Source organism: Salmo trutta, chromosome 18, assembly GCF_901001165.1.
Source record: "Salmo trutta chromosome 18, fSalTru1.1, whole genome shotgun sequence".
Classification (NCBI taxonomy): domain Eukaryota; kingdom Metazoa; phylum Chordata; class Actinopteri; order Salmoniformes; family Salmonidae; genus Salmo; species Salmo trutta.
Genome location: NC_042974.1, coordinates 1,539,503 through 1,567,388, shown reverse-complemented (window position 1 = coordinate 1,567,388; position 27,886 = coordinate 1,539,503). Strand labels below are relative to the sequence as shown.

The 27,886-nt window shown below is 46.0% G+C and overlaps 2 protein-coding genes across 7 annotated transcripts in view; both read right to left on the bottom strand.

Annotated features, from left to right (window-relative positions):
• The window catches only part of LOC115152718 (dihydropyrimidinase-related protein 2), a 29,890-nt gene extending 19,541 nt beyond the window's left edge, over nt 1–10,349 (bottom strand). Inside the window, exons 1-3 of one of the 2 annotated variants that reach the window (XM_029697466.1) lie at nt 9,927–10,349; nt 3,122–3,210; nt 2,518–2,702 (exon numbers count right to left, since the gene is read on the bottom strand). In XM_029697466.1, the coding sequence (XP_029553326.1) occupies nt 2,518–2,702; nt 3,122–3,210; nt 9,927–9,986 (334 nt within the window). In that variant the 5' untranslated portion in view covers nt 9,987–10,349. The remainder of the gene's footprint in view (nt 1–2,517; nt 2,703–3,121; nt 3,211–9,926) is intronic. The other variant, XM_029697467.1, reaches the window with a different exon arrangement.
• Nucleotides 10,350–16,984: 6,635 nt separating this feature from the next.
• The window catches only part of LOC115152717 (janus kinase and microtubule-interacting protein 3-like), a 25,790-nt gene continuing 14,888 nt past the window's right edge, over nt 16,985–27,886 (bottom strand). For 2 of the 5 annotated variants that reach the window (XM_029697461.1, XM_029697463.1), the window contains exons 6-19: nt 27,850–27,886; nt 26,778–26,906; nt 24,953–25,036; nt 24,718–24,780; nt 24,516–24,614; nt 24,106–24,204; nt 23,707–23,766; nt 22,693–22,758; nt 22,447–22,515; nt 22,010–22,087; nt 20,902–21,105; nt 18,856–18,921; nt 18,610–18,651; nt 16,985–18,515 (exon numbers count right to left, since the gene is read on the bottom strand). The exon at nt 27,850–27,886 is cut by the window's right edge and continues 152 nt beyond it. In XM_029697461.1, the coding sequence (XP_029553321.1) occupies nt 18,369–18,515; nt 18,610–18,651; nt 18,856–18,921; nt 20,902–21,105; nt 22,010–22,087; nt 22,447–22,515; nt 22,693–22,758; nt 23,707–23,766; nt 24,106–24,204; nt 24,516–24,614; nt 24,718–24,780; nt 24,953–25,036; nt 26,778–26,906; nt 27,850–27,886 (1,243 nt within the window). In that variant the 3' untranslated portion in view covers nt 16,985–18,368. Of the gene's footprint in view, nt 18,516–18,609; nt 18,683–18,855; nt 18,922–20,901; nt 21,106–22,009; nt 22,088–22,446; nt 22,516–22,692; nt 22,759–23,706; nt 23,767–24,105; nt 24,205–24,515; nt 24,615–24,717; nt 24,781–24,952; nt 25,037–26,777; nt 26,907–27,849 lie in introns of all 5 variants that reach the window. The other 3 variants (XM_029697462.1, XM_029697464.1, XM_029697465.1) reach the window with 3 other exon arrangements.

Genomic DNA, 27,886 nt, shown 5'->3' with positions numbered 1-27,886 from the left:
TCAGCTATGGGACTAACAGGGGAGAGAGGAAACCACACACTGAGCAGAGGACTTCAACTCATGTCAACACAGTTTCTTTCTATCAAGATCAATGACGATCCACGAATAACGTAGACGACGCAAAGTCACAAAAGTAGCCATTAAAAACATCAGACTGATATTGCCTCCAATGTTACATCCCTAACAACACAGCTCACATAACAGCCCTATGGGGGTCTGTGCTGCTGTTTACACCGATCCATTAGGAGCTGGAGGATGGTTTGAGGGTAAAGAGTTCAGAGTAAAGTCTCTCTGACAGGCTGGGTTAGCGTGACCCTGTTTCAGATGATCTAACTGCAGCACTCAGACATGCTCTCCCCTCCTCCAGCTCTCCTCCGTCTACCCCCTTTATCTCCCCCCTGTCTCTAACCGCTCAGAGATTCCCTCCCAGCCTGTCTCACTCGCTGACACAAAGAAACACAAATTGTCTCCCTCTGTTCTGATCCCTCCATCCCTCTCCCTGTACCACCTCCCTCCATCCCTCTCCCTGTACCACCTCCCTCCATCCCTCTCCCTGTACCACCTCCCTCCATCCCTCTTGCTGTACCACCTCCCTCCATCCCTCTTGCTGTACCACCTCCCTCCATCCCTCTCCCTGTACCACCTCCCTCCATCCCTCTCCCTGTTCCACCTCCCTCCATCCCTCTCCCTGTACCACCTCCCTCCATCCCTCTCCCTGTACCACCTCCCTCCATCCCTCTCCCTGTACCACCTCCCTCCATCCCTCTCCCTGTACCACCTCCCTCCATCCCTCTCCCTGTTCCACCTCCCTCCATCCCTCTCCCTGTACCACCTCCCTCCATCCCTCTCCCTGTACCACCTCCCTCCATCCCTCTCCCTGTACCACCTCCCTCCATCCCTCTCCCTGTACCTCCTCCCTCCCTCTCCCTGTACCACCTCCCTCCATCCCTCTCCCTGTACCACCTCCCTCCATCCCTCTCCCTGTACCACCTCCCTCCATCCCTCTCCCTGTACCACCCCCCCCATCCCTCTCCCTGTACCACCCCCCTCCATCCCTGTCCCTGTACCACCTCCCTCCCTCTGTTCCCCCCCACTCTCCTTATATCACCTCTCTCTCCCTGTACCAACTCCTCCTCCCTCTATCCCTCTCCCTGTTCCACCTCCCTCCATCCCTCTCCCTGTACCACCCCCTCTCCATCCCTCTCCCTGTACCACCTCCTCCTCCCTCCATCCCACTCCCTGTTCCACCTCCCTCCATCCCTCTCCCTGTACCACCCCCCTCCATCCCTCTCCCTGTACCACCTCTACCTCCCTCCATCCCTCTCCCTGTACCACCTCCCTCCATCCCTCTCCCTGTACCACCTCCCTCCATCCCTCTCCCTGTACCACCTCCCTCCATCCCTCTCCCTGTTCCACCTCCCTCCATCCCTCTCCCTGTACCACCTCCCTCCCTCCCTCCCTCCCTCTGTACCACCTCCCTCCCTCTCCCTATATCACCTCTCTCTCCCTGTACCACCCCCTCCTCCCTCCAGCCCTCTCCCTTTACCCCCCCCCCTCCTCCCTCTCTTCAAAGCCTCTCTGTCAGTCTAACACTTTGCACATGCAGTGCTGCCATCTAGTGGCCAAAATTTAAATTGCACCTGGGCTGGAATAATACATTATGGCCTTTCTCTTGCATTTCAAAGATGATGGTACAAAAAAGTACAAAATAACGTTTGGTATTTTCTTTGTATTATCTTTTACCAGATCTATTGTGTTATATTCTCCTACATTCCTTTCACATTTACATACACTTTAAAGTGTTTCCTTTCAAATGGTACCAAGAATATGCATATCCTTGCTTCAGGGCCTGAGCTACAGGCAGTTAGATTTGGGTATGTTAAATACCCAGATCCTTAAGAGGTTTTCAGGTTAGGGTTGGTTAGGGTTAGTTAAGGTTAGGGTTAGTTAGGGTTAGGGTCAGCAGTATAATAGAGAAACCCTACTGATCATGGTGGGTTAGGGTTAGTTAAGGTTATGGTTAGTTAGGGTTAGTTAGGGTCAGCAGTATAATAGATCAAATCAAATCAAATGTATTTATATAGCCCTTCTTACATCAGCTGATATCTCAAAGTGCTGTACAGAAACCCAGCCTAAAACCCCAAACAGCAAGCAATGCATGTGAAAGAAGCACGGTGGAGAAACCGTAGAGAAACCCTATTGATCATGGTGGGTTAGGGTTAGTTAGGGTTAGTTAGGGTTAGGTTAAGTTAGGGTTAGGGTTAGTTAGGGTTAGTTAGAGTTAGTCAATGTTAGGGTTAGTTAAGGTTAGTTAGGGTTAGGGTTAGTTAGGGTTAGTTAGGGTTAGGGTTAGTTAGGGTTAGTTAAGGTTAGTTAAGGTTAGTTAAGGTTAGGGTTAGTTAGGGTTAGTTACGGTTAGGGTTAGTTAAGGTCAGTTAGGGTTAGTTAGGGTTAGTTAAGGTTAGTTAGGGTTAGTTAGGGTTAGTTAGGGTCAGCAGTATAATAGAGGAACCCTACTGATCATGGTGGTGCCCCCTGCCAGGGCAGCCTTGGTCCCGTGGTAGAAGTCATCTGAAGGGCTCATGCCCAGCTGGGTGGTCTGGAGGCTGGTGTTCACATCGACGCCCCCGGGGATCACAATGTGTCCGTAGGCATCAACCGTCTTCACCCCTCCTGGAACTAAAAGGTTCTCACCAATCTGCCTGGTGAGGAGGACACAGGCCATGGTACAGGACAATGGTCACATTTTAACAGCAACAACAGTTTGTGTGTGTGTATCTGTCTGCCTCTCTGTCTGCCTGTCTGTCTGCCTGTCTGCCTGCCTGTGTCTATGTCTGTCTGCCTCTCTGTCTGCCTCTCTGTCTGCCTGTCTGTCTGTCTGTCTGTCTGTCTGTCTGTCTGTCTGTCTGTCTGTCTGTCTGTGTCTATATGTCTGTCTGTTTGTGTCTATATGTCTGTCTGCCTCTGTGTCTTTGTCTGTATGTATGTGTCTCAATCTGTCTGTGTGTGTGTGTGTGTGTGTGTGTGTGTGTGTGTGTGTGTGTGTGTGTGTGTGTGTGTGTGTGTGTGTGTGTGTGTGTGTGTGTGTGTATCTGTGTGTGTGTTAACAGTAACATCTTACTTGATGGTCCCATCCTCCACATAGACGTCTGCGTAGAAAGACTGGTCGTCATTAACGATCTTTCCTCCTTTGATAATGAGGCGATCAGTCTGGAGACACAGGGATCATCAACAGCAGTGAGGAACACAAACACACATTTACATGTTAGTCATTTAACACACACTCTGATCCAGAAGAACTAACAGTCAGTACATTCACCTGAAGGTAGCTTGGGGAGACAACCACATATCTCAGTCACATAAAGTCTAGTGTAATAAAGCAGCTATCAGTAGGGTCAGTGCTGCTGAGACAAGACAAGTGTTAGTTCAAGAAAGGTTTAAACATCAACGAGCCATGAGAAGAGAAGTGGAAATGAAAGCTAATGTATTCTAATCATAAATATCTCTAATTATTACAGTGTGTGTGTGTGTGTGTGGTGTGTGTGTGTGTGTGTGTGTGTGTGTGTGTGTGTGTGTGTGTGTGTGTGTGTGTGTGTGTGTGTGTGTGTGTGTGTGTGTGTGTGTGTGTGTGTGTGTGTGTGTGTGTGTGTGTGAGTGTTAGAGAACTGCTGCCCAGCATAAAGTGTAAAGTGCATTCAGTAACATCCAAAGGGACATAGCATCAATGTGACTCAGGGTTCTCTGTGTTTGACTGTCCACATATCAATTTCATCTGTCGTTAGTGTTGAATAATGCTTTTCTCTCTGTGATGGTAGTACAGAATTTGACTGTACACACAAATGACACTGTAGGGTACACTACATAAGCTACACTGCAGAAGCTACACTGCAGAAGCTAAACTGTATACTATGGAAGCTACACTGCATAAGCTACACTATAGAAGTGATACTGCAGAAGCTACACTGCAGAAGCTAAACTGTATACTGTAGAAGCTACACTGTAGAAGCTACACTGCATACTGTAGAAGCTACACTGCATAAGCTACACTATAGAAGCTACACTGCATAAGCTACACTATAGAAGTGATACTGCAAAAGCTACACTGCAGAAGCTACACTGCAGAAGCTACACTGTAGAAGCAACACTGCATAAGCTACACTGTAGAAGCTATACTGTATAAGTTACAATGCAGAAGCTACACTCTAGAAGCTACACTGCAGAAGCTACACTGCATAAGCTACACTGCAGAAGCTACACTGTAGAAGCTACACCATAGAAGCTACACCATAGAAGCTACACTGTAGAAGCTACACCGCACAAGATACACTGTAGAAGCTACACTGCATAAGCTACACTGCAGAAGCTAAACTTTAGAAGCTACATTGTAGAAGCTACACTGCAGAAGCTACCCTCAGAAGCTACACTGCATAAGCTACACTGCAAAAGCTACACTGCAGAAGCTACACTGCAGAAGCTAAGCTGTATACTGTAGAAGCTACACTGTAGAAGCTACACTGTATACTGTAGAAGCTACACTGCATAAGCTACACTGTAGAAGCTACACTGCAGAAGCTACACTGCATACTGTAGTAGAAGCTACACTGCATAAGCTACACTATAGAAGCTACACTGCATAAGCTACACTGTAGAAGCTACACTGTAGAAGCTACACTGTATAAGCTACACTGCAGAAGCTACACTGCAGAAGATACACTGCAGAAGCTACACCGTAGAAGCTACACTGCATGAGCTACACCACAGACGCTACACCACAGAAGCTACACCACAGAAGCTACACTGCATACTGTAGAAGCTACACCGTAGAAGCTACACTGTATACTGTAGAAGCTACACCGTAGAAGCTACACTGTATACTGTAGAAGCTACACTGTAGAAGCTACAGCATGTTGCAGGAGTCAGCTGAGTTCATTATAACCAATCATCAGTAGCATCCTCCCACCAGATCTCTACCACCCACCCACCAGACCTCCACCACCCACCCACCAGACCTCCACCACCACCCACCAGACCTCCACCACCACCCACCAGACCTCCACCACCACCCACCAGACCTCCACCACCCACCCACCAGACCTCCACCACCACCCACCAGACCTCCACCACCCACCCACCAGAACTCCACCACCACCCACCAGACCTCCACCACCCACCAGACCTCCACCACCCACCCACCAGACCTCCACCACCACCCACCAGACCTCCACCACCCACCCACCAGACCTCCACCACCCACCCACCAGACCTCCACCCACCCACCAGACCTCCACCACCACCCACCAGACCTCCACCACCCACCCACCAGACCTCCACCACCACCCACCAGACCTCCACCACCACCCACCAGACCTCCACCACCCACCCACCAGACCTCTACCACCCACCAGACCTCCACCACCACCCACCAGACCTCCACCACCACCCACCAGACCTCCACCCACCCACCAGACCTCCACCACCCACCCACCAGACCTCCACCACCCACCCACCAGACCTCCACCCACCCACCCACCAGACCTCCACCACCCACCCACCAGACCTCCACCACCCACCAGACCTCCACCACCCAGCCCCCACCAGACCTCCACCACCACCCACCAGACCTCCACCACAACCACCCTCCACCAGCCCTCCACCAACACCCACCAGACCTACACCACAACCACCCTCCACCAGCCCCTCTCGCCATACTCTCATCCAGCTCCAGTCACTCTCTCCTCTCCCTTCTCCCCCAGCTCCAGCCCTAGTCCCTCTCTCCCCTCCCCTCTCTCCTCTCCCTTCTCCCCCAGCTCTAGCCCTAGTCACTCTCTCCCCTCCCCTCTCTCCTCTCCCTTCTCCCCCAGCTCTAGCCCTAGTCACTCTCTCCCCTCCCCTCTCTCCTCTCCCTTCTCCCCCAGCTCTAGCCCTAGTCCCTCTCTCCCCTCCCCTCTCTCCTCTCCCTTCTCCCCCAGCTCTAGCCCTAGTCACTCTCTCCCCTCCCCTCTCTCCTCTCCCTTCTCCCCCAGCTCTAGCCCTAGTCACTCTCTCCCCTCCCCTCTCTCCTCTTCCCTCTCCCCCAGCTCTAGCCCTAGTCACTCTCTCCCCTCCCCTCTCTCCTCTCCCTTCTCCCCCAGCTCTAGCCCTAGTCACTCTCTCCCCTCCCCTCTCTCCTCTCCCTTCTCCCCCAGCTCTAGCCCTAGTCACTCTCTCCCCTCCCCTCTCTCCTCTCCCTTCTCCCCCAGCTCTAGCCCTAGTCACTCTCTCCCCTCCCCTCTCTCCTCTCCCTTCTCCCCCAGCTCTAGCCCTAGTCACTCTCTCCCCTCCCCTCTCTCCTCTCCCTTGGCAAGGGGGTCTCAAATGAGGGGGGGGAACTACAATGCCCTCTCTAAAGGCTGTTCCTCTGCCAGCTAGTACTGCCTCTGCTGCTGTCACCTTGCACTCAGTTTACACTATGATCAGTCATAGGACAAAGTCAACGGGGAGTGAACGTAGTGTGTATAAACAGTAGCACAATGCTTTAGTTAGCACTAATACAATATTATAATATAGGCCTAATGTAAACTAGCTGATCCATAGACCTAGCAGTGGTGGATCGTTTACCAGTGGATGGAGAGAGGGGGGTTGGACAATGAGGTTCTCAGTGAGTTTAGGGCAGAGAGACCCTGTTAACAACAAGGTTCTCAGTGAGTGTAGATGTAGAGAGACCCTGTTAACAACAAGGTTCTCAGTGAGTGTAGATGTAGAGAGACCATGTTAACAATGAAGTTCTCAGTGAGTGTAGATGTAGAGAGACCATGTTAACAACGAGGTTCTCAGTGAGTTTAGATGTAGAGAGACCCTGTTAACAATGAGGTTCTCAGTGAGTTTAGATGTAGAGAGACCCTGTTAACAATGAGGTTCTCAATGAGTTTAGATGTAGAGAGACCCTGTTAACAACGAGGTTCTCAGTGAGTTTAGATGTAGAGAGACCCTGTTAACAATGAGGTTCTCAGTGAGTTTAGATGTAGAGAGACCCTGCTTGGAAAGACAATAGTCCAGACAGACAGACAGACAGACAGACAGACAGACAGACAGACAGACAGACAGACAGACAGACAGACAGACAGACAGACAGACAGGTTCTCAGTGAGTTTAGGGGCAGAGAGACCCTGCTGGGAAAGACAACAGTGAAGCCATAATGTGAAGTGACAGATCAACAGACAGCCATGACACCAGAGGGATGTGGCTCTACACTCTAGGACTACACAGTTTAGGTTCAGAGTTGACAAAAAAAACATTGCACTGTAAAAATAGCTGGGATAAAAACAACTCAATTTGGGTAAATATTGGACAGAACACACGTTGGGTTATTTTGACCCAGCTAGTTAGGTCACAAAAAACCCATTGTTTTCTTTAAGAAGAACCAGGTTGAGTTGTTGATGCTGGGTTCCTGAGCTGTGATCCATCGGGTCAGATCAGAACACTAGGAGAGTAAATGTCATTCCAGTTCATCTGTTATGTTGTCTTGTCAACATGTGTTAATGTTGAGCACTGACACTTCTGTAGCTTTAATAAGGCTTACTGTCATGTCCTGACCAGTAAAAGGGGTTATTTGTCATTGTAGTTTGGTCAGGGCGTGGCAGGGGTGTTTGTTTAGTGTGTTTCGGTGTTTTTGGTTTAGGTTCTATGTTTAAATCTAGTTTTCTATTTCTATGTTGGGTTTTTGGTAGGACCTCCAATTAGAGGCAGCTGGTTGTCGTTGCCTCTAATTGGAGGCCATATTTAGTTGAGGTTTGTTTCACTTGTGTTTTGTGGGTGGTTATTTTCTGTATAGCCTGTGTGCCTTATGGAACTGTTTTTCATCGTACGTTTATTTTGTTTAAGTGTTTTCATCAAATAAATTAAGTATGAGCACTTTAACCGCTGCGCCTTGGTCCTATCCTTACGACGTCCCTGACACTTACACAAGAGTGAGGTCCTTAAAGTGTCTATGGCTTGTTACAAACTTGTTAAAATATTTAAATAATAATGTCATTAAATGTATAATAAAATATGTATTAGGCAAAAATATTGAAGGATAATTGAAATTTGCCATGTACAAACTCAACATGACGAATAAGAATGACATTTACTCTTACGGGTGGCCAAAAATAACTCTGAAAGCCATGCCCCCCTAATAGGCCATGCCTTTGGATTACCTAAACATGGGTTAATTTAACCATCGAATGGGTTGTTATTGTCATGCTATTTTCAGGAAGTATGGCCTATTGGGGGCGTGGCTTTCAGATAGGTCTTGTTGACCATTCCGAGAGAGTAAATTTCATTCCTGTTCATCATGTTATGTTTTGTACACTGCTAATTAAAAATGTCCTTCAATATTTTCTGAACATTACACATTTTAATATTCAGTTAATAACATGATTATTTAAATATCATAACGAAGTGGTAACTATCCCAACATTGGGATATGCATATGCACCTGTGGCACTCATTTTGAGTAAGTCTCGTTAAACTACAAAAATGTCAGTGCTTAACCTAAATACGTGTAGACAACAGAACAGAACAGATGATCGGAATGATATTTACTCTCACGGGTGGCCTAAAATAACAATAATCTGAAAGCTACGCCCCTACAAATCCATGCCTCCAGTCTTCTGATCTGACCCAGTGGGTCGTAGCTCAATAACCCAACTAAGTGCTCAACTGGCTGGGTCAAAAATAATACCATGTGTATTGTCTGATTTTTACCCTGTGCTGTGTTGTTTTTAATGCAGATTTTTTTTTAGAATGTGGCTGGTAGACAGACTGATGGATGGACAGACGGACATACAGACACATGGGCGTACGGGCAGACAGGCAAACATGCAGGCAGGTAGAGACACAGAATGACAAACAGAGAGAGAGACAGGCAGATAGACAGGCAGATAGACAGGCAGACACCGCCCCAGAAGAACAGACAGTAAGCTAACATCAGTGCCTCCCATACAGAAAGTGTGTTCCAGGGAACACTTATCATTTCTCTCACACTGGTCTTCTGGTTACAGTTAGGAATTATGACAGTCTTAACCTCTGTATTGATTTTAGTCATGTAGCCTTTCTAATGGCTTCCTATTCAACTGCTGGGGAGAATCATTCCAAAGGATGAGAATGTGGGTCATGCTGGTTAAAGGAGCGGCCCTGTACTGTAGGGCTGTACAGTCAAATTGCCCGGAAGAAAACAGGATTCAATGTGGCCTCGCTAACTACGCCCTGTCTCCGTTGCTATAGCGTTCAACTGGGCTCCCTTCCTCCGCATGGATGAATCTGTCCCGTTTTAACGACAAGGGGAAACCCTTAATAGCAGGAGAGATAGAGGCTTTCGGAGACTCAGACAGACCGTTTAGGCTGCAAGATGTCCATGGTTTGATAGTTAACGATATAGGCTGTCATGGGCACTTAGAAATGCATCTCTGGGACGTTTGAGATCTTTGTTGAGTCTTTTCAATGGAAAACATTTATTGGACGATATTATACGCAATTCAAATATATTATTTAGCCGGATTCTACATGCCAGTCAATCACATCACTGACTGAAATGTGGGGACATACGACAATGCGAGACAGCTCTCTGATAATTCCATAGAGGCCGGCGCCGCCATGATCAATTCACTACAAGTTATTGTTAGCCTACATTATATAGCCTGTATGTTTTCATTTTATTTGCAGCGTTCAAGAAAACGTCATGACATAACCCGGACGGAATAGACATTCGATGCCAAGAGAGTATCTTGTTTGGGCTTTGACATTGTGAAGTCTGAAGGCTAAAGCAGTAGCCGGTTGTTGCGTGCGTGTGAGGGGTGTAATAGAAGAAAGATTATTCAAATACTATTTATCACACCATTTAGGTTACCATTTTGTCTTTGCAATCGATAAATAATACCGGTGTGTGGGGCGACAACGTATATACCTACCGATGAACGAGGAGTGCCTACCGACAAACGGGGAATGTTCTTCTTGCCTTGGTAAGACATGCCGGCCGGTGTAGCGGTTCACTGGGAGGCAGAGCTTTGATTCCCGACGTTTCAAAGAACACGAGAAACGGATTTATCACCGCTTGGTAGCCTATTTCCTCGCTTTAAAATCCGCCGGAGACAATTTCTGTAGTCTAATTTACACTATCCTACTGGTCAGATCGTGTGAATACAGGAATATACCGACAGAATACTCGAAACAATATGTTGTAGGTTACTATTACTTTGTTAGTGCTGTCGCGCACCAGTCAGAGCCCTCCCTTCAACAATACATCCGGCTGCCTAGCGCACCATCTGCTCGTTTAATATTCCAGACACATCACATCCTACCGGCTAATGGCTGGCATCACACATCCTACCTCTAATGGCTGGCATCACACATCCTACCGCTAATGGCTGGCATCACACATCCTACCGCTAATGGCTGGCATCACACATCCTACCGGCTAATGGCTGGCATCACACATCCTACCGCTAATGGCTGGCATCACACATTCTACCGGCTAATGGCTGGCATCACACATCCTACCGGCTAATGGCTGGCATCACACATCCTACCGCTAATGGCTGGCATCACACATCCTACCGCTAATGGCTGGCATCACACATCCTACCGGCTAATGGCTGGCATCACACATCCTACCGCTAATGGCTGGCATCACACATTCTACCGGCTAATGGCTGGCATCACACATCCTACCGGCTAATGGCTGGCATCACACATCCTACCGCTAATGGCTGGCATCACACATCCTACCGGCTAATGGCTGGCATCACACATCCTACCTCTAATGGCTGGCATCACACATCCTACCGGCTAATGGCTGGCATCACCTATCCTACCGGCTAATGGCTGGCATCACACATCCTACCGGCTAATGGCTGGCATCACACATCCTACCGCTAATGGCTGGCATCACACATCCTACCTCTAACGGCTGGCATCACACATCCTACTGGCTAATGGCTGGCATCACACATCCTACCGGCTAATGGCTGGCATCACACATCCTACCGGCTAATGGCTGGCATCACACATCCTACCGCTAATGGCTGGCATCACACATCCTACTGGCTAATGGCTGGCATCACACATCCTACCGGCTAATGGCTGGCATCACACATCCTACCGGCTAATGGGGGCTAGGCAGACAGCCTGGCAGGCAGGGAGCCTTTTGCCCAACACAACCACAATAATTTAGTGGCCACTTAAAACTCATGTTCTTGATAAAACTCGGGGCCTATTATGAGTGGGAGTAGCCAGGTGTTGAAATCACAGATAAAAATGTGAAATCTCTTTCTTAAGGCCATGGGCAACCAATGGGCAGAATACTGGTCATTTCAATACCATGCCCGTTGGGACAGCTCCTATAGTCTAAACATTGATCTAGTTTAGAATAGTCTAAACATTGCATGGGCTATACTTGATCAATGAATTACATATCAATTAGATTGTGTTAGGTTAACTTACTCAATAAAGATATAAGTTCAAAACATGGAGAAAAAAATATCTGATTTGTAAATTGACTTTTGACATGTTGTCAATTCAGGCACCGCACAATATAAAATATCTTCCACTGGGGAAAATACATCTATGAGGTGCAGATTTACCTCCCGTTTTCCATTGTGCTCACGGTTGTGTCCAGATCCAGACTGGTAAACGATTTGACCGCGCGAGGAGCCGGTTTCGGCCCCAACTGCTCTGTCTCCACTTGGTCTGGTCTCACTGACCGACGAGAAGTTACTCACACTCCCGGTGTCACTGAAAGTATCCGACCAGCATTTCTCCTCGTTCTTAATCTTAACGTGTCGTCTCACAGACTGGGGGCTGCTGTTGTACGACTCAAAATTTAAAGTTTTATTCTCATAAGCACCTTCCACGTTGCAGAACATGCCGCCGAATTTTACTCTGGGTTTCGGGCTGTCTGTCCCCAGTCTAGACAGCAACGACCCTTCATCGTCACTATCTCTTGGGAGAAGTTTCCTCTCTGTCATGGCCAATAACTATTCTTATTCTCAGAAAGAAAGAAATGTAAAAGTTTGTGAAAAATATCCAAAGTAGACCAAAAAAGGTACTTCTACCCAAGTTAAAACTAGGAGTTAATTCCCCTTTTAAGAAGCCTTACTATAGCAGAGGACTGGGTTAGTCAAGTGACGAGAGGAGCTGTCCACTGGGGCGCGGTCCTGAAATAACCACACTACAATACTCTGACTAGGAGAAAGATATGACAGGCGACTAGGGGAACCAGGGGAGGTCTTGTTCACATCCGCATGAAATGTTGATCCAATCGGGATCCTTCAACTTCCACACCGAGACGCTGATTACTGTAATGGAAACGATGACATACGGTCATTTGTTGAATAATAATTCACCAATGTCTGAGAATGGGGGTGGGTGGGATGGTGGGGGAGGGGGGGGGTAGTTAGCCTACACACTTGAATGCTCACTCAGATCACTTAACGCTGAATGAGGTTGTGTTTTGTCCGTGGCCCGGAGACGCAGTTATAATGTGTGGTTGACCCGCTGGATGACTGGTTTTACATGAAAGATTAAGTTAGCTGGCTAGACTATCTAAACTTCTAGTAATCATGGTCAAATATCCGACCATTGATTTTTTTTAGTCACTCAGATATTATATTAAAAAAAACCTGCAAACATTTCTCTGCAAATGGAAAAATTAGTAGAATTGCATGAAATGAGTTATAAAATTGCTAAATCTTCTCAATGCCATATGGGAAACAAAATTGCAGCAAACTTTCTTTAAGATTGTAACATTTTCTCTATGCTCCATGGCAAAGTGTAGAATTGCAGCAAGACCGGGCGCGTACACGTGCGTCATCGCGCGCATGTTGATTTTGTCCACAACAGACACGATCAGGACACGCAGGTTGAAATATCAAAACGAACTCTGAAGCAACTATATTCATTTGTGGACAGGTCGAAAAGCATGAAACATTCATGGCAATTTAGCTACTGTAGCTTGCTGTTGCTAATTTGTCCTGATATCAACGTTTGTACCCCCACCCCCATCAAAGTTGCCTATCCCTGACATACAAAAATTCAAACATGATTTGATAATTAGCATTCCCGTGTAAACAACCTAACTATTCAAACATCTAAGGTGAGGGTTAGAGTCATGTAGACACAGCCTCAACAGATAACAAAAAAGGCAGGCAGTAATTGCTCAATATTTATTTATTTTCTCCTTCCCACCCACCCACCCACCCACCCACCCACCCACCCACACACACACACACACACACACACACACACACACACACACACACACACACACACACACACACACACACACACACACACACACACACACACACACACACACACATTTCCTTGTCTTAGACATCACAGAGAGCAGGCATGGCTTTGGGGTAACTGCGTGTTAGTCTTAGACATTAGGGCATGTGAGGTCACAGTGTGGCTGAGAGAGTCTGCATGTTTCTGAGATGCCCTATGGCAGAGACCTACATTTCACACAAATATTCCTCCGCCTCCCTCTACTCCTCCTCCTCCTCCTCGCCACTAGCTTCTCTCCTATTAGAGGACATACTGTGTTAGGACTGTGGATTCTCTCACAGAGGACATACTGTGTTAGGACTGTGGATTCTCTCCTATTAGAGGACATACTGTGTTAGGACTGTGGATTCTCTCCTATTAGAGGACATACTGTGTTAGGACTGTGGATTCTCTCCTATTAGAGGACATACTGTGTTAGGACTGTGGATTCTCTCCTATTAGAGGTCATACTGTGTTAGGACTGTGGATTCTCTCCTATTAGAGGTCATACTGTGTTAAGACTGTGGATTCTCTCCTATTAGAGGACATACTGTGTTAGGACTGTGGATTCTCTCCTATTAGAGGACATACTGTGTTAGGACTGTGGATTCTCTCCTATTAGAGGACATACTGTGTTAGGACTGTGGATTCTCTCCTATTAGAGGACATACTGTGTTAGGACTGTGGATTCTCTCCTATTAGAGGACATACTGCGTTAGGACTGTGGATTCTCTCCTATTAGAGGACATACTGTGTTAGGACTGTGGATTCTCTCCTATTAGAGGACATACTGCGTTAGGACTGTGGACTCTCTCCTATTAGAGGTCATGCTGCGTTAGGACTGTGGATTCTTTCCTATTAGAGGTCATACTGTGTTAGGACTGTGGATTATCTCCTATTAGAGGACATACTGTGTTAGGACTGTGGATTCTCTTCTATTAGAGGTCATACTGTGTTAGGACTGTGGATTCTCTCCTATTAGAGGACATACTGTGTTAGGACTGTGGATTCTCTCCTATTAGAGGTCATACTGTGTTAGGACTGTGGATTCTCTCCTATTAGAGGTCATACTGTGTTAGGACTGTGGATTCCATCCCACTATGCCGTTAACTGCCTGTTATTAAAGATGGAATCTGTTGAAAAATTAAAAGGAGAGCCCCACTTTAGGGGCTCAGACGTAATAATTTAATAACCTGATATCCAACGTTTCGCCAGACAAGCTGTCTTCATCAGGGTATAGAGATGGAATCTACACTAGGGGAAACAGCACCACTGTTAAACATGGAATCTACACTAGAGGAAACAGCACCACTGTTAAACATGGAATCTACACTAGAGGAAACAGCACCACTGTTAAACATCTACACTAGGGGAAACAGCACCACTGTTAAACATGGAATCTACACTAGAGGAAACAGCACCACTGTTAAACATCTACACTAGGGGAAACAGCACCACTGTTAAACATGGAATCTACACTAGGGGAATCAGCACCACTGTTAAACATGGAATCTACACTAGGGGAAACAGCACCACTGTTAAACATCTACACTAGGGGAAACAGCACCACTGTTAAACATCTACACTAGGGGAAACAGCACCACTGTTAAACATGGAATCTACACTAGGGGAAACAGCACCACTGTTAAACATGGAATCTACACTAGAGGAAACAGCACCACTGTTAAACATCTACACTAGGGGAAACAGCACCACTGTTAAACATCTACACTAGGGGAAACAGCACAACTGTTAAACATCTACACTAGGGGAAACAGCACCACTGTTAAACATCTACACTAGGGGAAACAGCACCACTGTTAAACATCTACACTAGGGGAAACAGCACCACTGTTAAACATGGAATCTACACTAGAGGAAACAGCACCACTGTTAAACATCTACACTAGGGGAAACAGCACCACTGTTAAACATGGAATCTACACTAGGGGAAACAGCACCACTGTTAAACATGGAATCTACACTAGAGGAAACAGCACCACTGTTAAACATGGAATCTGGACTAGGGAAAACAGCACCACTGTTAAACATGGAATCTACACTAGGGGAAACAGCACCACTGTTAAACATGGAATCTACACTACAGGAAACAGCACCACTGTTAAACATGGAATCTACACTAGAGGAAACAGCACCACTGTTAAACATGGAATCTACACTAGAGGAAACAGCACCACTGTTAAACATGGAATCTACACTAGGGGAAACAGCACCACTGTTAAACATGGAATCTACACTAGGGGAAACAGCACCACTGTTAAACATGGAATCTACACTAGGGGAAACAGCACCACTGTTAAACATGGAATCTACACTACAGGAAACAGCACCACTGTTAAACATGGAATCTACACTACAGGAAACAGCACCACTGTTAAACATGGAATCTACACTAGGGGAAACAGCACCACTGTTAAACATGGAATCTACACTAGAGGAAACAGCACCACTGTTAAACATGGAATCTACACTAGGGGAAACAGCACCACTGTTAAACATCTACACTAGGGGAAACAGCACAACTGTTAAACATCTACACTAGGGGAAACAGCACCACTGTTAAACATGGAATCTACACTAGGGAAAGCAGCACCCCTGTTAAACATGGAATCTACACTAGAGGAAACAGCACCACTGTTAAACATGGAATCTACAGTAGGGGAAACAGCACCACTGTTAAACATGGAATCTACACTAGAGGAAACAGCACCACTGTTAAACATGGAATCTACACTAGAGGAAACAGCACCACTGTTAAACATGGAATCTACACTAGGGGAAACAGCACCACTGTTAAACATGGAATCTACACTAGAGGAAACAGCACCACTGTCCGCCCCACAGCTGTTGTTATTGTTTTTGTTTTGTTGATGAAGCGGAGGTGAGGAGCAACATGGTAAAAAATAATACAGTACATTTTCTGCTGTTCTGGCGCGCATGTAATGAAGTCATATCGCAGTTTCACCATTAAGGATTCCAGCTTGAAGTTTCTGCTTTTCCACAACTGTAGTATGATCCAAAATGAATCCCTTTTGTGTGGTTTTGGATTGAACTTTACAGCCTTCAAATAATCATATCCAAGAGTGGCATGAAGAATTTGTATACTTTTGTGCTTAAATATCAAGCATTTCAGGTATTTGAAGGGTCAGCGTACATTTAGCTCACCCTTAGCAAACCAGATTGGAACGATCCAGAGTAGAGTGCTGAAGGCCACATAGTCTATTCCTACTGGGAACACATACAAACACATTGAAACAGCCATGTCTATGGCAAACATTTTCTGTAGTGTAGCGCCCTCTACTGTTGGAATTCTGCACAGACAACTGAGCCTCACTTCACTTTACACATTCAACTTTAATCAACCAACCAATAACACTTGCATATAAAAAAAAATGATATCAAAAGATAAAACAATATGCAACATTGGTTGATAATAATAATCAATTTCCAGATGTGTCATAAAGCATTCATATAATATTATTCTTACCTGTGTCTCAGTTTGTGGTGGAGACCTTTCTTTATTTGGTTTCAGGAGAGATGTCATCTATCCTAGTATTCAGATATGGCTGGTGATGTCCAGTGTTTATCATTTCAAGTCTTCTGTGTGTGAGTGTGTGTGTGCGTTGTGTTCCTGTGGGTGGGTGTGTGTGTGCTTGGTTATGAAGGTGCAGTAGTCCATAGAAACGGGGCTTGATCCCATTTAATGGCAACATAATGCATAAAATACATCTTTCAAACACAATCTGCTTTAACATGGAGTCATAAAGATTAAATGGGAGGTATTTGTCTCCATCAGGACATAACAGAACTAACCAAGGTCCCCATCTGAAACAAACCCACCCTCTCCATCAGGACATAACAGAACTAACCAAGGTCCCCATCTGAAACAAACCCACCCTCTCCATCAGGACATAACAGAACTAACCAAGGTCCCTATCTGAAACAAACCCACCCTCTCCATCAGGACATAACAGAACTAACCAAGGTCCCCATCTGAAACAAACCCACCCTCTCCATCAGGACATAACAGAACTAACCAAGGTCCCCATCTGAAACAAACCCACCCTCTCCATCAGGACATAACAGAACTAACCAAGGTCCCTATCTGAAACCCTCTCCCAAGCACCAAGGGGGAAGATCAGATTTATATAAATCTGATCAAATGGAAAATTCTAAAATCATTGAAAGCTTCTTCATTTTCATCAACAAAAAAAAATCTAATTTAGCATTTTATTTACTCCTCTTTTGAGAAATGTATTTTAAAATCTTTGCCTTTTTTTCATACATACAAAAATACATGATGTCTAATAATACCACAGTTTGGCTTCTGGTTTCATTTCAAACACTGAGATTGAGGAGTTAATGAGTCCCACAGCATGTCTGGACCAGACAGGGGAAGGGCTGAGGCCATAGAGATAGATAGAGGGCACACTGGCCACAAAGCCAGTTTTAGTATGGGCAGCATCATTGAAGGCTTTCACCATTTTAAAGTTCGAGGATGGGCTCTCTTTCTGTGACTAGCTCCCTGTGAGTGTAATAACAGCGTGGTCAGATAGTGTAAACAGTGGTATGGTGTCCATTTTAGGAAACGCTCAGCTTCAGTGGAGTGTGTGTGTGAACGTTAAGAACTACGGTAAAATGTCTCACTTCACCGTCGTTTAACATAACCCAACAACTAGTGACCTCGTCAAGAGGTTTTGGAACTCTTGGCTAAAGTGTTTGGTTGACAGAAAAGATCCAGGTTTAAGGCCCGAGCAGGACTATCGCATGACTTCACTACAGTTAGTTTTCAATCAATCAATCAAACTCTCTTCTTCATGCTTCCAAAGGGAAGCGACCAGAGCACCACCTGCTCAGCAGGGAAAAAAACACAAAACACTCCCATGTAAGAGTTCTTCAATTCCACTGAAGTCTTCATCCATAGAGAGGAAGTCTTCCGTAGAGTCTTCCATTGAGACGTCAACATCATCATTACTGACGAGGGACAGCAGTCAGGTTTAAAAGGTTACTGAAGTAAAAAAAAAAAAAAGTTTTCTGTCTTTTAAAAAAAACATGGTCATAGTATTCTATCTAAAGTCAGTGTTGCAGCATAGTTGACTGGTTTCTCGTGTGAAGAAGTCTTCGAAAAGACTTTCAGGACACTGGGAGCCATCTTGGATACCAAATCCTGTCCTCTTGAACACAATGTAGAAGACAATATGGAAACCTGTGAACTGAAATGAAAATATGATATCATGCACAGTATATAGCCTAATTTATTATTTGAATAGCTAAATAAAACAGACATTTAGATAAACAAATACATACTTGCTCTGGCTTCCCTGGAGAACTATGACCAAAGAATGAAGGCTAAAGAAAAAAACAAAAATAAAAATAAAAACTGAACGGATTGAAAAGAAGAGAATGGAGAGAAAGGAGTCATTTATTTTGAAAAACAGAGAAAAAAACTGCAAATTTGTAGCATTTATACTCCAATTCAGATTCCAACTGAATAAACTGAACAATACAACACAGTGTCACTGGTTTCAAAAGGGACCATTTGACCAGATGTACCTTTTCTTCTAGTTCCTTTATCTGTCTTTTCTGTGCTGCTATCCATTCCTCCAGCTCTTTGATTCTCTGGACATGAAAAACAGGATGAACAATAAGGTGGACAACAAGTATAATCAGATTAGAGTAAATATTTAATATTGCTATACTGTAGCTGAGGAAGGAGGATCTCCCTGGGGAATGTACTATAGGGTAGCTGAGGAAGGAGAATCTCCCTGGGGAATGTACTGTAGGGTAGCTGAAGAAGGAGAATCTCCCTGGGGAATGTACTGTAGGGTAGCTGAGGAAGGAGAATCTCCCTGGGGAATGTACTGTAGGGTAGCTGAGGAAGGAGAATCTCCCTGGGGAATGTACTCTAGGGTAGCTGAGGAAGGAGAATCTCCCCGGGGAATTTACTGTAGGGTAGCTGAGGAAGGAGAATGTCCCTGGGGAATGTACTGTAGGGTAGCTGAGGAAGGAGAATGTCCCTGGGGAATGTACTGTAGGGTAGCCGAGGAAGGAGAATCTCCCTGGGGAATGTACTGTAGGGTAGCTGAGGAAGGAGAATCTCCCTGGGGAATGTACTGTAGGGTAGCTGAGGAAGGAGAATCTCCCTGGGGAATGTACTCTAGGGTAGCTGAGGAAGGAGAATCTCCCTGGGGAATGTACTGTAGGGTATCTGAGGAAGGAGGATCTCCCTGGGGAATGTACTGTAGGGTAGCTGAGGAAGGAGAATCTCCCTGGGGAATGTACTGTAGGGTAGCTGAGGAAGGAGAATCTCCCTGGGGAATGTACTGTAGGGTAGATGAGGAATGAGGATCTCCCTGGGGAATGTACTATAGGGTAGCTGAGGAAGGAGAATCTCCCTGGGGAATGTACTGTAGGGCAGCTGAGGAAGGAGAATCTCCCTGGGGAATGTACTGTAGGGTAGCTGAGGAAGGAGAATCTCCCTGGGGAATGTACTGTAGGGTAGCTGAGGATGGAGAATCTCCCTGGGGAATGTACTGTAGGGTAGCTGAGGAAGGAGGATCTCCCTGGGGAATGTACTGTAGGGTAGCTGAGGAAGGAGGATCTCCCTGGGGAATGTACTATAGGGTAGCTGAGGAAGGAGAATCTCCCTGGGGAATGTACTGAAGGGTAGATGAGGCAGGAGAATCTCCCTGGGGAATGTACTGTAGGGTAGCTGAGGAAGGAGAATCTCCCTGGGGAATGTACTGTAGGGTAGCTGAGGAAGGAGAATCTCCCTGGGGAATGTACTGTAGGGTATCTGAGGAAGGAGAATCTCCCTGGGGAATGTACTGTAGGGTAGCTGAGGAAGGAGAATCTCCCTGGGGAATGTACTGTAGGGTAGCTGAGGAAGGAGAATCTCCCTGGAGAATGTACTGTAGGGTAGCTGAGGAAGGAGAAACTCCCTGGGGAATGTACTGTAGGGTAGCTGAGGAAGGAGAATCTCCCTGGAGAATGTACTGTAGGGTAGCTGAGGAAGGAGAAACTCCCTGGGGAATAAGACCCACTAGTAATGGTCCTTTCTCTCACCTCCTTTAGACAGGTATGTGTTATACTGTAGATAGACACAGTAACAATATTGTCTCATTACCTGCAGTGTGTGTCATAGATTGACACAGTAGTAATCATTGTTTCTCACACCTGTTCTGCCTGGTATGAAATAGACTCAGCATTAATGGTCCATTATTTTACTGGCTGTAGATTCTCTCACCTGCTGTGTGTTGTACCAGCTCCATCCTCTACCAGCTCCATCCTCTACCAGCTCCACCCTCTACCAGATCCATCCTCTACCAGCCCCATCCTCTACCAGCTCCATCCTCTACCAGCTCCATCCTCTACCAGCTCCACCCTCTACCAGCTCCATCCTCTACCAGCTCCATCCTCTACCAGCCCCATCCTCTACCAGCTCCATCCTCTACCAGCTCCATCCTCTTCCAGCTCCATCCTCTACCAGCTCCATCCTCTACCAGCTCCACCCTCTACCAGCCCCATCCTCTACCAGCCCCATCCTCTACCAGCTCCATCCTCTACCAGCTCCATCCTCTACCAGCTCCATCCTCTCACCTGCTGTGAGTGCTGTAGCATTTCCATTCTCTCCCTGAGGATCTGTGAGTCCCTCTCTCTTAGCTCCATCATGACCCCTCTCTTCCACTGCTCCACCGCCCGACGCAGTGTCTCCCTCTCATCGTCCGACAGCATCTCCGACATCTTGGCCCCCGCATCCTGTTGCAGGGCATTAAACAGCATCGCTTCTAGCTCCAAGATCCTCTGGAGGGAGGGAGCGGAGAGAGGGATGGAAGGATGGAGAGAGAGGGGAGAGAAAGAAGGAGAGTGGCAAGGTAGTTGGTGTTACACCTAACGACCACAAGCGGGAACAGCTGCAGCTAGTCAGTGGGTGGACAATGTGATCCACTGGCTCAATGTTTTCTATAAAAACATATACACTGACTAGACTAAACATTAAGAACACCTGCTCTTTCCATGACATAGACTGACCAGGTGAATCCAGGTGAAAGCTATGATACCTTATTGACGTCACTTGTTAAATCCACTTCAAATCAGTGTAGATGAAGGGGAGGAGACAGGTTAAAGAAGGATTTAAGCCTTGAGACAATTGAGACATGGATTATGTACGTGTGCCATACACAATCCATGTCTCAATTGATTTAAGCAAGACAAAAGATTTAAGTGCCTTTGAACGGGGTATGGTAGTAGGTGCCAGGCGCACCGGTTTGAGTCAAGAACTACAATGCTGCTGGGTTTTTCATGTGTATCAAGAATGGTCCACTGCCCAAAGGACATCCAGCCAACTTGACAACTATGGGAAGCATTGGGCCAGCATCCCTGTGGAACACTTCTGACACCTAGCCCCGAGGAATTGAGTCTGTCCTGAGGGCAAAAACGGGGTGCAACTCAATTTTTGGAAGGTGTTCTTAATGTTTTATGCACTCATTGTATATTTTCACTTTAGTCATTTAGCAGATATCAATGAAATGTATTTATAAAGTCCATCTTACATCAGCTGATGTCACAAAGTGCTGTACAGAAACCCAGCCTAAAACAGCAAGCAATGCAGGTGTAGAAGCACGGATGCTTTTATCCAGAGTGCGAGTGTTAGTTTACAAAGGCAAGTTTTTTCCTGGAACATTTAGGTCCATTTGAAATGTCTCACCTTGTGAGCCTGAGCCATGGACTGTTTCCTGTAGTCCAACTCCTCATCCAGATAGCCTTTCTGTTTACTGAACACATGCTGCAAATAACACACAACACAACCTGATCATTCAGCCAACTCCTACAGGAGATTCATACAAAATCATTCATTCATTCTCTCTCTCTCTTTCATTCATTCATTCATTCATTAATTCATTCATTAATTCTCTCTCTTTCATTCATTCATTAATTAATTAATTAATTCATTCATTCATCTGTTAATTCATTCATTCATATAAGATGTCTGTTGAATACTGTAGGTCGGGCTACAATATATTGCCAGTTGCCAATGCACTTTAAACATATAACACATACTTCCATGCATCAGCAACATATAAAACAACTTGAGCAACATGCTAAATAAGAAGGGTTGAAATAAAATGTAGATCAGCCATTTACCTTCTCACTTTCAATGTCCATCCTTTTCTGTGCTAAAGCTGTTTTGGTGACCTCTATATTCTCTAGCCACTGAAAGGAGAAGATAATAAATTGGGATATTCAGCTGGGAATAAAACGTTATTTTATCTCATTAACTCAATGATGCAAAGCCTACTGTACGGCAGGGTTTCAAAGACAAGGCTGGCATTCAAACAAACAAAGATTAAAACAGCCTTTTGAAATGTAAGTTGCTGAAAATATAAATACCCTCTCTGCTAGAGTTAAGACGGTCCGGGCGTGAATGACGACCACCTGCTCCTCATTGGATAGGTTCTGGGTGGTACATGGCACATAAGGAGAACACAACACTCAGACACTCAGTATCAAGCAGACAGCACATCCATCAACACTCAGACACTCAGTATCAAGCAAACAGCAGGTCCATCAAAACTCAGACACTCAGTATCAAGCAGACAGCAGATCCATCAACACTGAGACACTCAGTATCAAGCAAACAGCAGATCCATCAACACTCAGACACTCAGTATCAAGCAGACATCAGATCCATCAACACTCAGACACTCAGTATCAAGTAGACAGCACATCCATCAACAGTCAGACACTCAGTATCAAGCAGACAGCAGATCCATCAACACTGAGGCACTCAGTATCAAACAGACATCAGATCCATCAACACTCAGACACTCAGTATCAAGCAGACAGCACATTCATCAACACTCAGACACTCAGTATCAAGCAGACAGCAGATCCATCAACACAGACACTCAGTATCAAGCAGACAGCACATCCATCAACACTCAGACACTCAGTATTAAGCAGACAGCAGATCCATCAACACTGAGACACTCAGTATCAAGCAGACAGCAGATCCATCAACACAGACACTCAGTATCAAGCAGACAGCAGATCCATCAACACAGACACTCAGTATCAAGCAGACAGCAGATCCATCAACACTCAGACACTCAGTATCAAGCAGACAGCAGATCCATCAACACTCAGACACTCAGTATCAAGCAGACAGCAGATCCATCAACACTCAGACACTCAGTATCAAGCAGACAGCAGATCCATCAACACTGAGACACTCCGTATCAAGCAGACAGCAGATCCATCAACACAGACACTCAGTATCAAGCAGACAGCAGATCCATCAACACAGAGGAGACAGATAGACAGAGCGATGAGTCCAGTGAGGTTGGAGCGGACCCTACTGCAGGCAGACACATGTACATACATGTAGATAGGAAATGAACATACACTTACGGCATTATCCCCCAGTATATCTAGCTTTTTCATTAGCTCTGTGATGATGATGTCCTGCCAGGGAGAAGAGACAAAAACATCAGGTTAAACTTCAAATCAAATAGTCCTTAACACTCCCCCTAGACCAAGGGTATTCAACTCTGACCCTACGAGGACAACTACTGGTTGTTTGTTCTACCTGATCATTAATATCACCCACCTGGTGTCCCAGGTCTAAATCAGGCCCTGATTAGAAGGGAACAATGAAGAAAGGCAATGGAACTGGCTTTGCGGTCAAGATTTGAATTTGAGGCCCCTAGACACTCTCCTAGATCCTAGCTCCTAGCCCCTAGCTCCTAGCCCCTACCCTCTAACACCTTTTATATGATATTATTATTATAGATATAGACTCACTGTGACTCCGTCGGCCTCACAGTACACCTGCAGTGGACTGATGCCTTCACAGAAGTGGATGTCGTGGAAGTTGATTCCTGGAGATCTCCTCTCCCTCTCCTGGACGGTGATAGATGACATTATTACTAGATGGCCCATCTTGGAGACCATGGGCATGTTAATCTAGCCTTTCATTAGTCTTTCATTAGCTAGTGTATGTACGAGTACAGCTAAAACTGTAAAAAAATACAAATAAACGACAATACATTTCCAAAAACGTGAATAACATTAAGATTTAACATTTTTTTTTTGTCCAATTGTGTACAAGGTCGAGTGGAAACTCCTAGCGATTGGAGAGGATGGAGCCAGGGGGGCTGCCATACCACGGTGCCCTTGAAAGTAGTTGTTGTGAGGGGTTAAATGGCTCTTACTTCAAGTTCAAGGATCCGGAACTCCAGGAGTTCATTCTGGTCTCTGGCGTCCTGAAATTCGTTTTTTAAACGTGACTCCTCTGTTTCCATGTGCTTGATCTGTTAAGAGACAGAAATACACTGGGGAAATATAATCACAATCACACCTGAATTACATGTGACATATCACTTCAGGTAAATATGATGGATAATAGTTTTATACCTTCTCTATGAGTTCTTGATTTCTTTGATACAGGGCTTGTTTCTCCTCGATCCACTTCATATCCTTCAAACACACAGGGAATCAGTGGTAAAGAACTCTCTCTCTCTCTCTGTGTGTGTGTGTGTGTGTGTGTGTGTGTGTGTGTGTGTGTGTGTGTGTGTGTGTGTGTGTGTTGTGTGTTGTGTGTTGTGTGTGTGTGTGTGTGTGTGTGTGTGTGTGTGTGTGATCCAGTCACCTGTCCTTGCTGAGACAGAACACACTCCAGGTCCTGTATTCTGGTTTGGTAGAGAATAAGCTCTGCTTGCAACTGTTCTCTTGTCTGTGGAGTGAAGAGAACAACATTCACTGGTTATATACAATGATAATCAATGCTAGTAGAATATGTTTCTCTACCTGGTTCAGTCTCTATGGCAGCATTCTGGCTCTACCTGTTTCTGTCTCTAGCTTGTTCAGTCTCTACCTGGTTCAGACTCTACCTGGTTCAGTTTTTACCTGGTAGAGTCTCTATGACAGCATTCTAGCTCTACCTGGTTCAGTCTCTATGTCAGCGTTCTGGCACTACCTGGTTCAGTCTCTATGTCAGCATTCTGGCTCTACCTGGTTCAGTCTCTATGTCAGCATTCTAGCTCTACCTGGTTCAGTCTCTATGTCAGCATTCTACCTCTACCTGGTTCAGTCTCTATGTCAGCGTTCTGGCTCTACCTGGTTCAGTCTCTATGTCAGCATTCTAGCTCTACCTGGTTCAGTCTCTATGGCAGCGTTCTGTCTCTACCTGGTTCAGTCTCTATGTCAGCATTCTGGCTCTACCTGGTCAGTCTCTACCTGGTTCAGTCTCTACCTGGTTCAGTCTCTACCTGGTTCAGTCTCTACCTGGTCAGTCTCTATGGCAGCGTTCTGGCTCTACCTGGTTCAGTCTCTATGTCAGCATTCTAGCTCTACCTGGTTCAGTCTCTATGTCAGCGTTCTGGCTCTACCTGGTTCAGTCTCTATGTCAGCATTCTAGCTCTACCTGGTTCAGTCTCTATGGCAGCGTTCTGGCTCTACCTGGTTCAGTCTCTATGGCAGCGTTGTGGCTCTACCTGGTTCAGTCTCTATGTCAGCATTCTGGCTCTACCTGGTTCAGTCTCTATGGCAGCGTTCTGGCTCTACCTGGTTCAGTCTCTATGGCAGCGTTCTGGCTCTACCTGGTTCAGTCTCTACCTGGTTCAGTCTCTACCTGGTCAGTCTCTATGGCAGCGTTGTGGCTCTACCTGGTTCAGTCTCTATGTCAGCATTCTGTCTCTACCTGGTTCAGTCTCTATGGCAGCGTTCTGGCTCTACCTGGTTCAGTCTCTTTGGCAGTGTTGTGGCTCTACCTGGTTCAGTCTCTATGTCAGCATTCTGGCTCTACCTGGTTCAGTCTCTATGTCAGCATTCTAGCTCTACCTGGTTCAGTCTCTATGGCAGCGTTGTGGCTCTACCTGGTTCAGTCTCTATGGCAGCATTCTGGCTCTACCTGGTTCAGTCTCTATGTCAGCATTCTGGCTCTACCTGGTTCAGTCTCTATGTCAGCATTCTGGCTCTACCTGGTTCAGTCTCTATGTCAGCATTCTGTCTCTACCTGGTTTAGTCTCTATGGCAGCGTTGTGGCTCTACCTGGTTCAGTCTCTATGTCAGCATTCTGTCTCTACCTGGTTCAGTCTCTATGGCAGCCTTCTGGCTCTACCTGGTCAGTCTCTATGTCAGCATTCTGTCTCTACCTGGTTCAGTCTCTATGGCAGCCTTCTGGCTCTACCTGGTGAGTCTCTATGTCAGCATTCTGTCTCTACCTGGTTCAGTCTCTAGGGCAGCATTTTGGTTTGAGACCTGCGTGCTTAACTCTCATTTTCTCTCACGGACGTCAATGCATGATTTATGTGAATGTCTGGGCTGAATCAGGCCTTGGAGGAGTCCTACTTATGAAGGACAGGTGAATACGACTACAGCCCAATACTTCTAGTGGACTAGTGGTCTGAAATACATTACTGCCCAGTGAATGAAATACATGTTTGACAATGGCATCATAATAGAACACCTCTTACCTTGACTTCCTTCTCTGCATCAAACGTGCCCCCCACCTGCTCCTGTAGAAGTGCATAGGCTCTCTGAAGAGCCTGGTACTCCATGGTCAACTGATGAAACCTCATCTCTGTCTCCTCCCTGATCATACCCTACAGGCAGACAGCCAGGCAGACAGACAGGTAGACGGAAAGACAGGCAGACAGACAGGCAGACAGACAGGCAGACAGAAAGACAGGTCGACGGAAAGACAGGTAGACAGATGGGCACACATGCAGACAGACAGATGGACAGACGGGCAGACAGACAGACAGATAGGCACACAGGCAGACAGACGGGCAGACAGACAGGCAGACAGACGGGCAGACAGGCAGAAAGACAGACAGGCAGATGTTCAGACAGACAGGTAGACAGACGGACAGACAGGCAGACAGACGAGCAGACAGGCAGAAAGACAGACAGGCAGATGTTCAGACAGACAGGTAGACAGACGGACAGACAGGCAGACAGACGGGCAGACAGACAGATAGGCAGACAGATGGGCAGACAGGCAGAAAGACAGACAGGCAGATGTACAGACAGACAGGTAGACAGATGGACAGACAGGCAGACAGACAGACCGGGAAGACAGACGGGGAGACGGGCAGACAGGCAGATGTACAGACAGACAGACAAAAACAACAGTGAGGGTAGTCAGGACAGTTGCTGTCCTTCCCCATGGTCATTATAACACAATATCAGAAATAACATATGACATAAGAAACCAGCAATATGTCTGCTTCACAGTAAACGTTGCATTGCATATTTACACTTCTGTAACTGACTGCTGTATATCAAGAATGAAACACGCTTCCGAATTCATTCATAGTTCTATAACAAACCAAATGTCAAAACGTCCAGCTTTCATCAGGGAGCAATCAGACGACAAAACATACATATATCTCTCCCCCTCCTTTCTCTTTTTCTCTGTCTTGATCTTTCTCTCTTTCCTCTCTCCCTCTCTCTTGATCACTCTCTTTCTCTCTGTCAGACTCCCCTTAAACACGACAAGCAAAACTGTACGACTTTCCCAGAAAGTCTGTCTGCGTGTCTTACCTCCTCCAGGTCATCGTCTGGTGTGCACGGTGTCCTG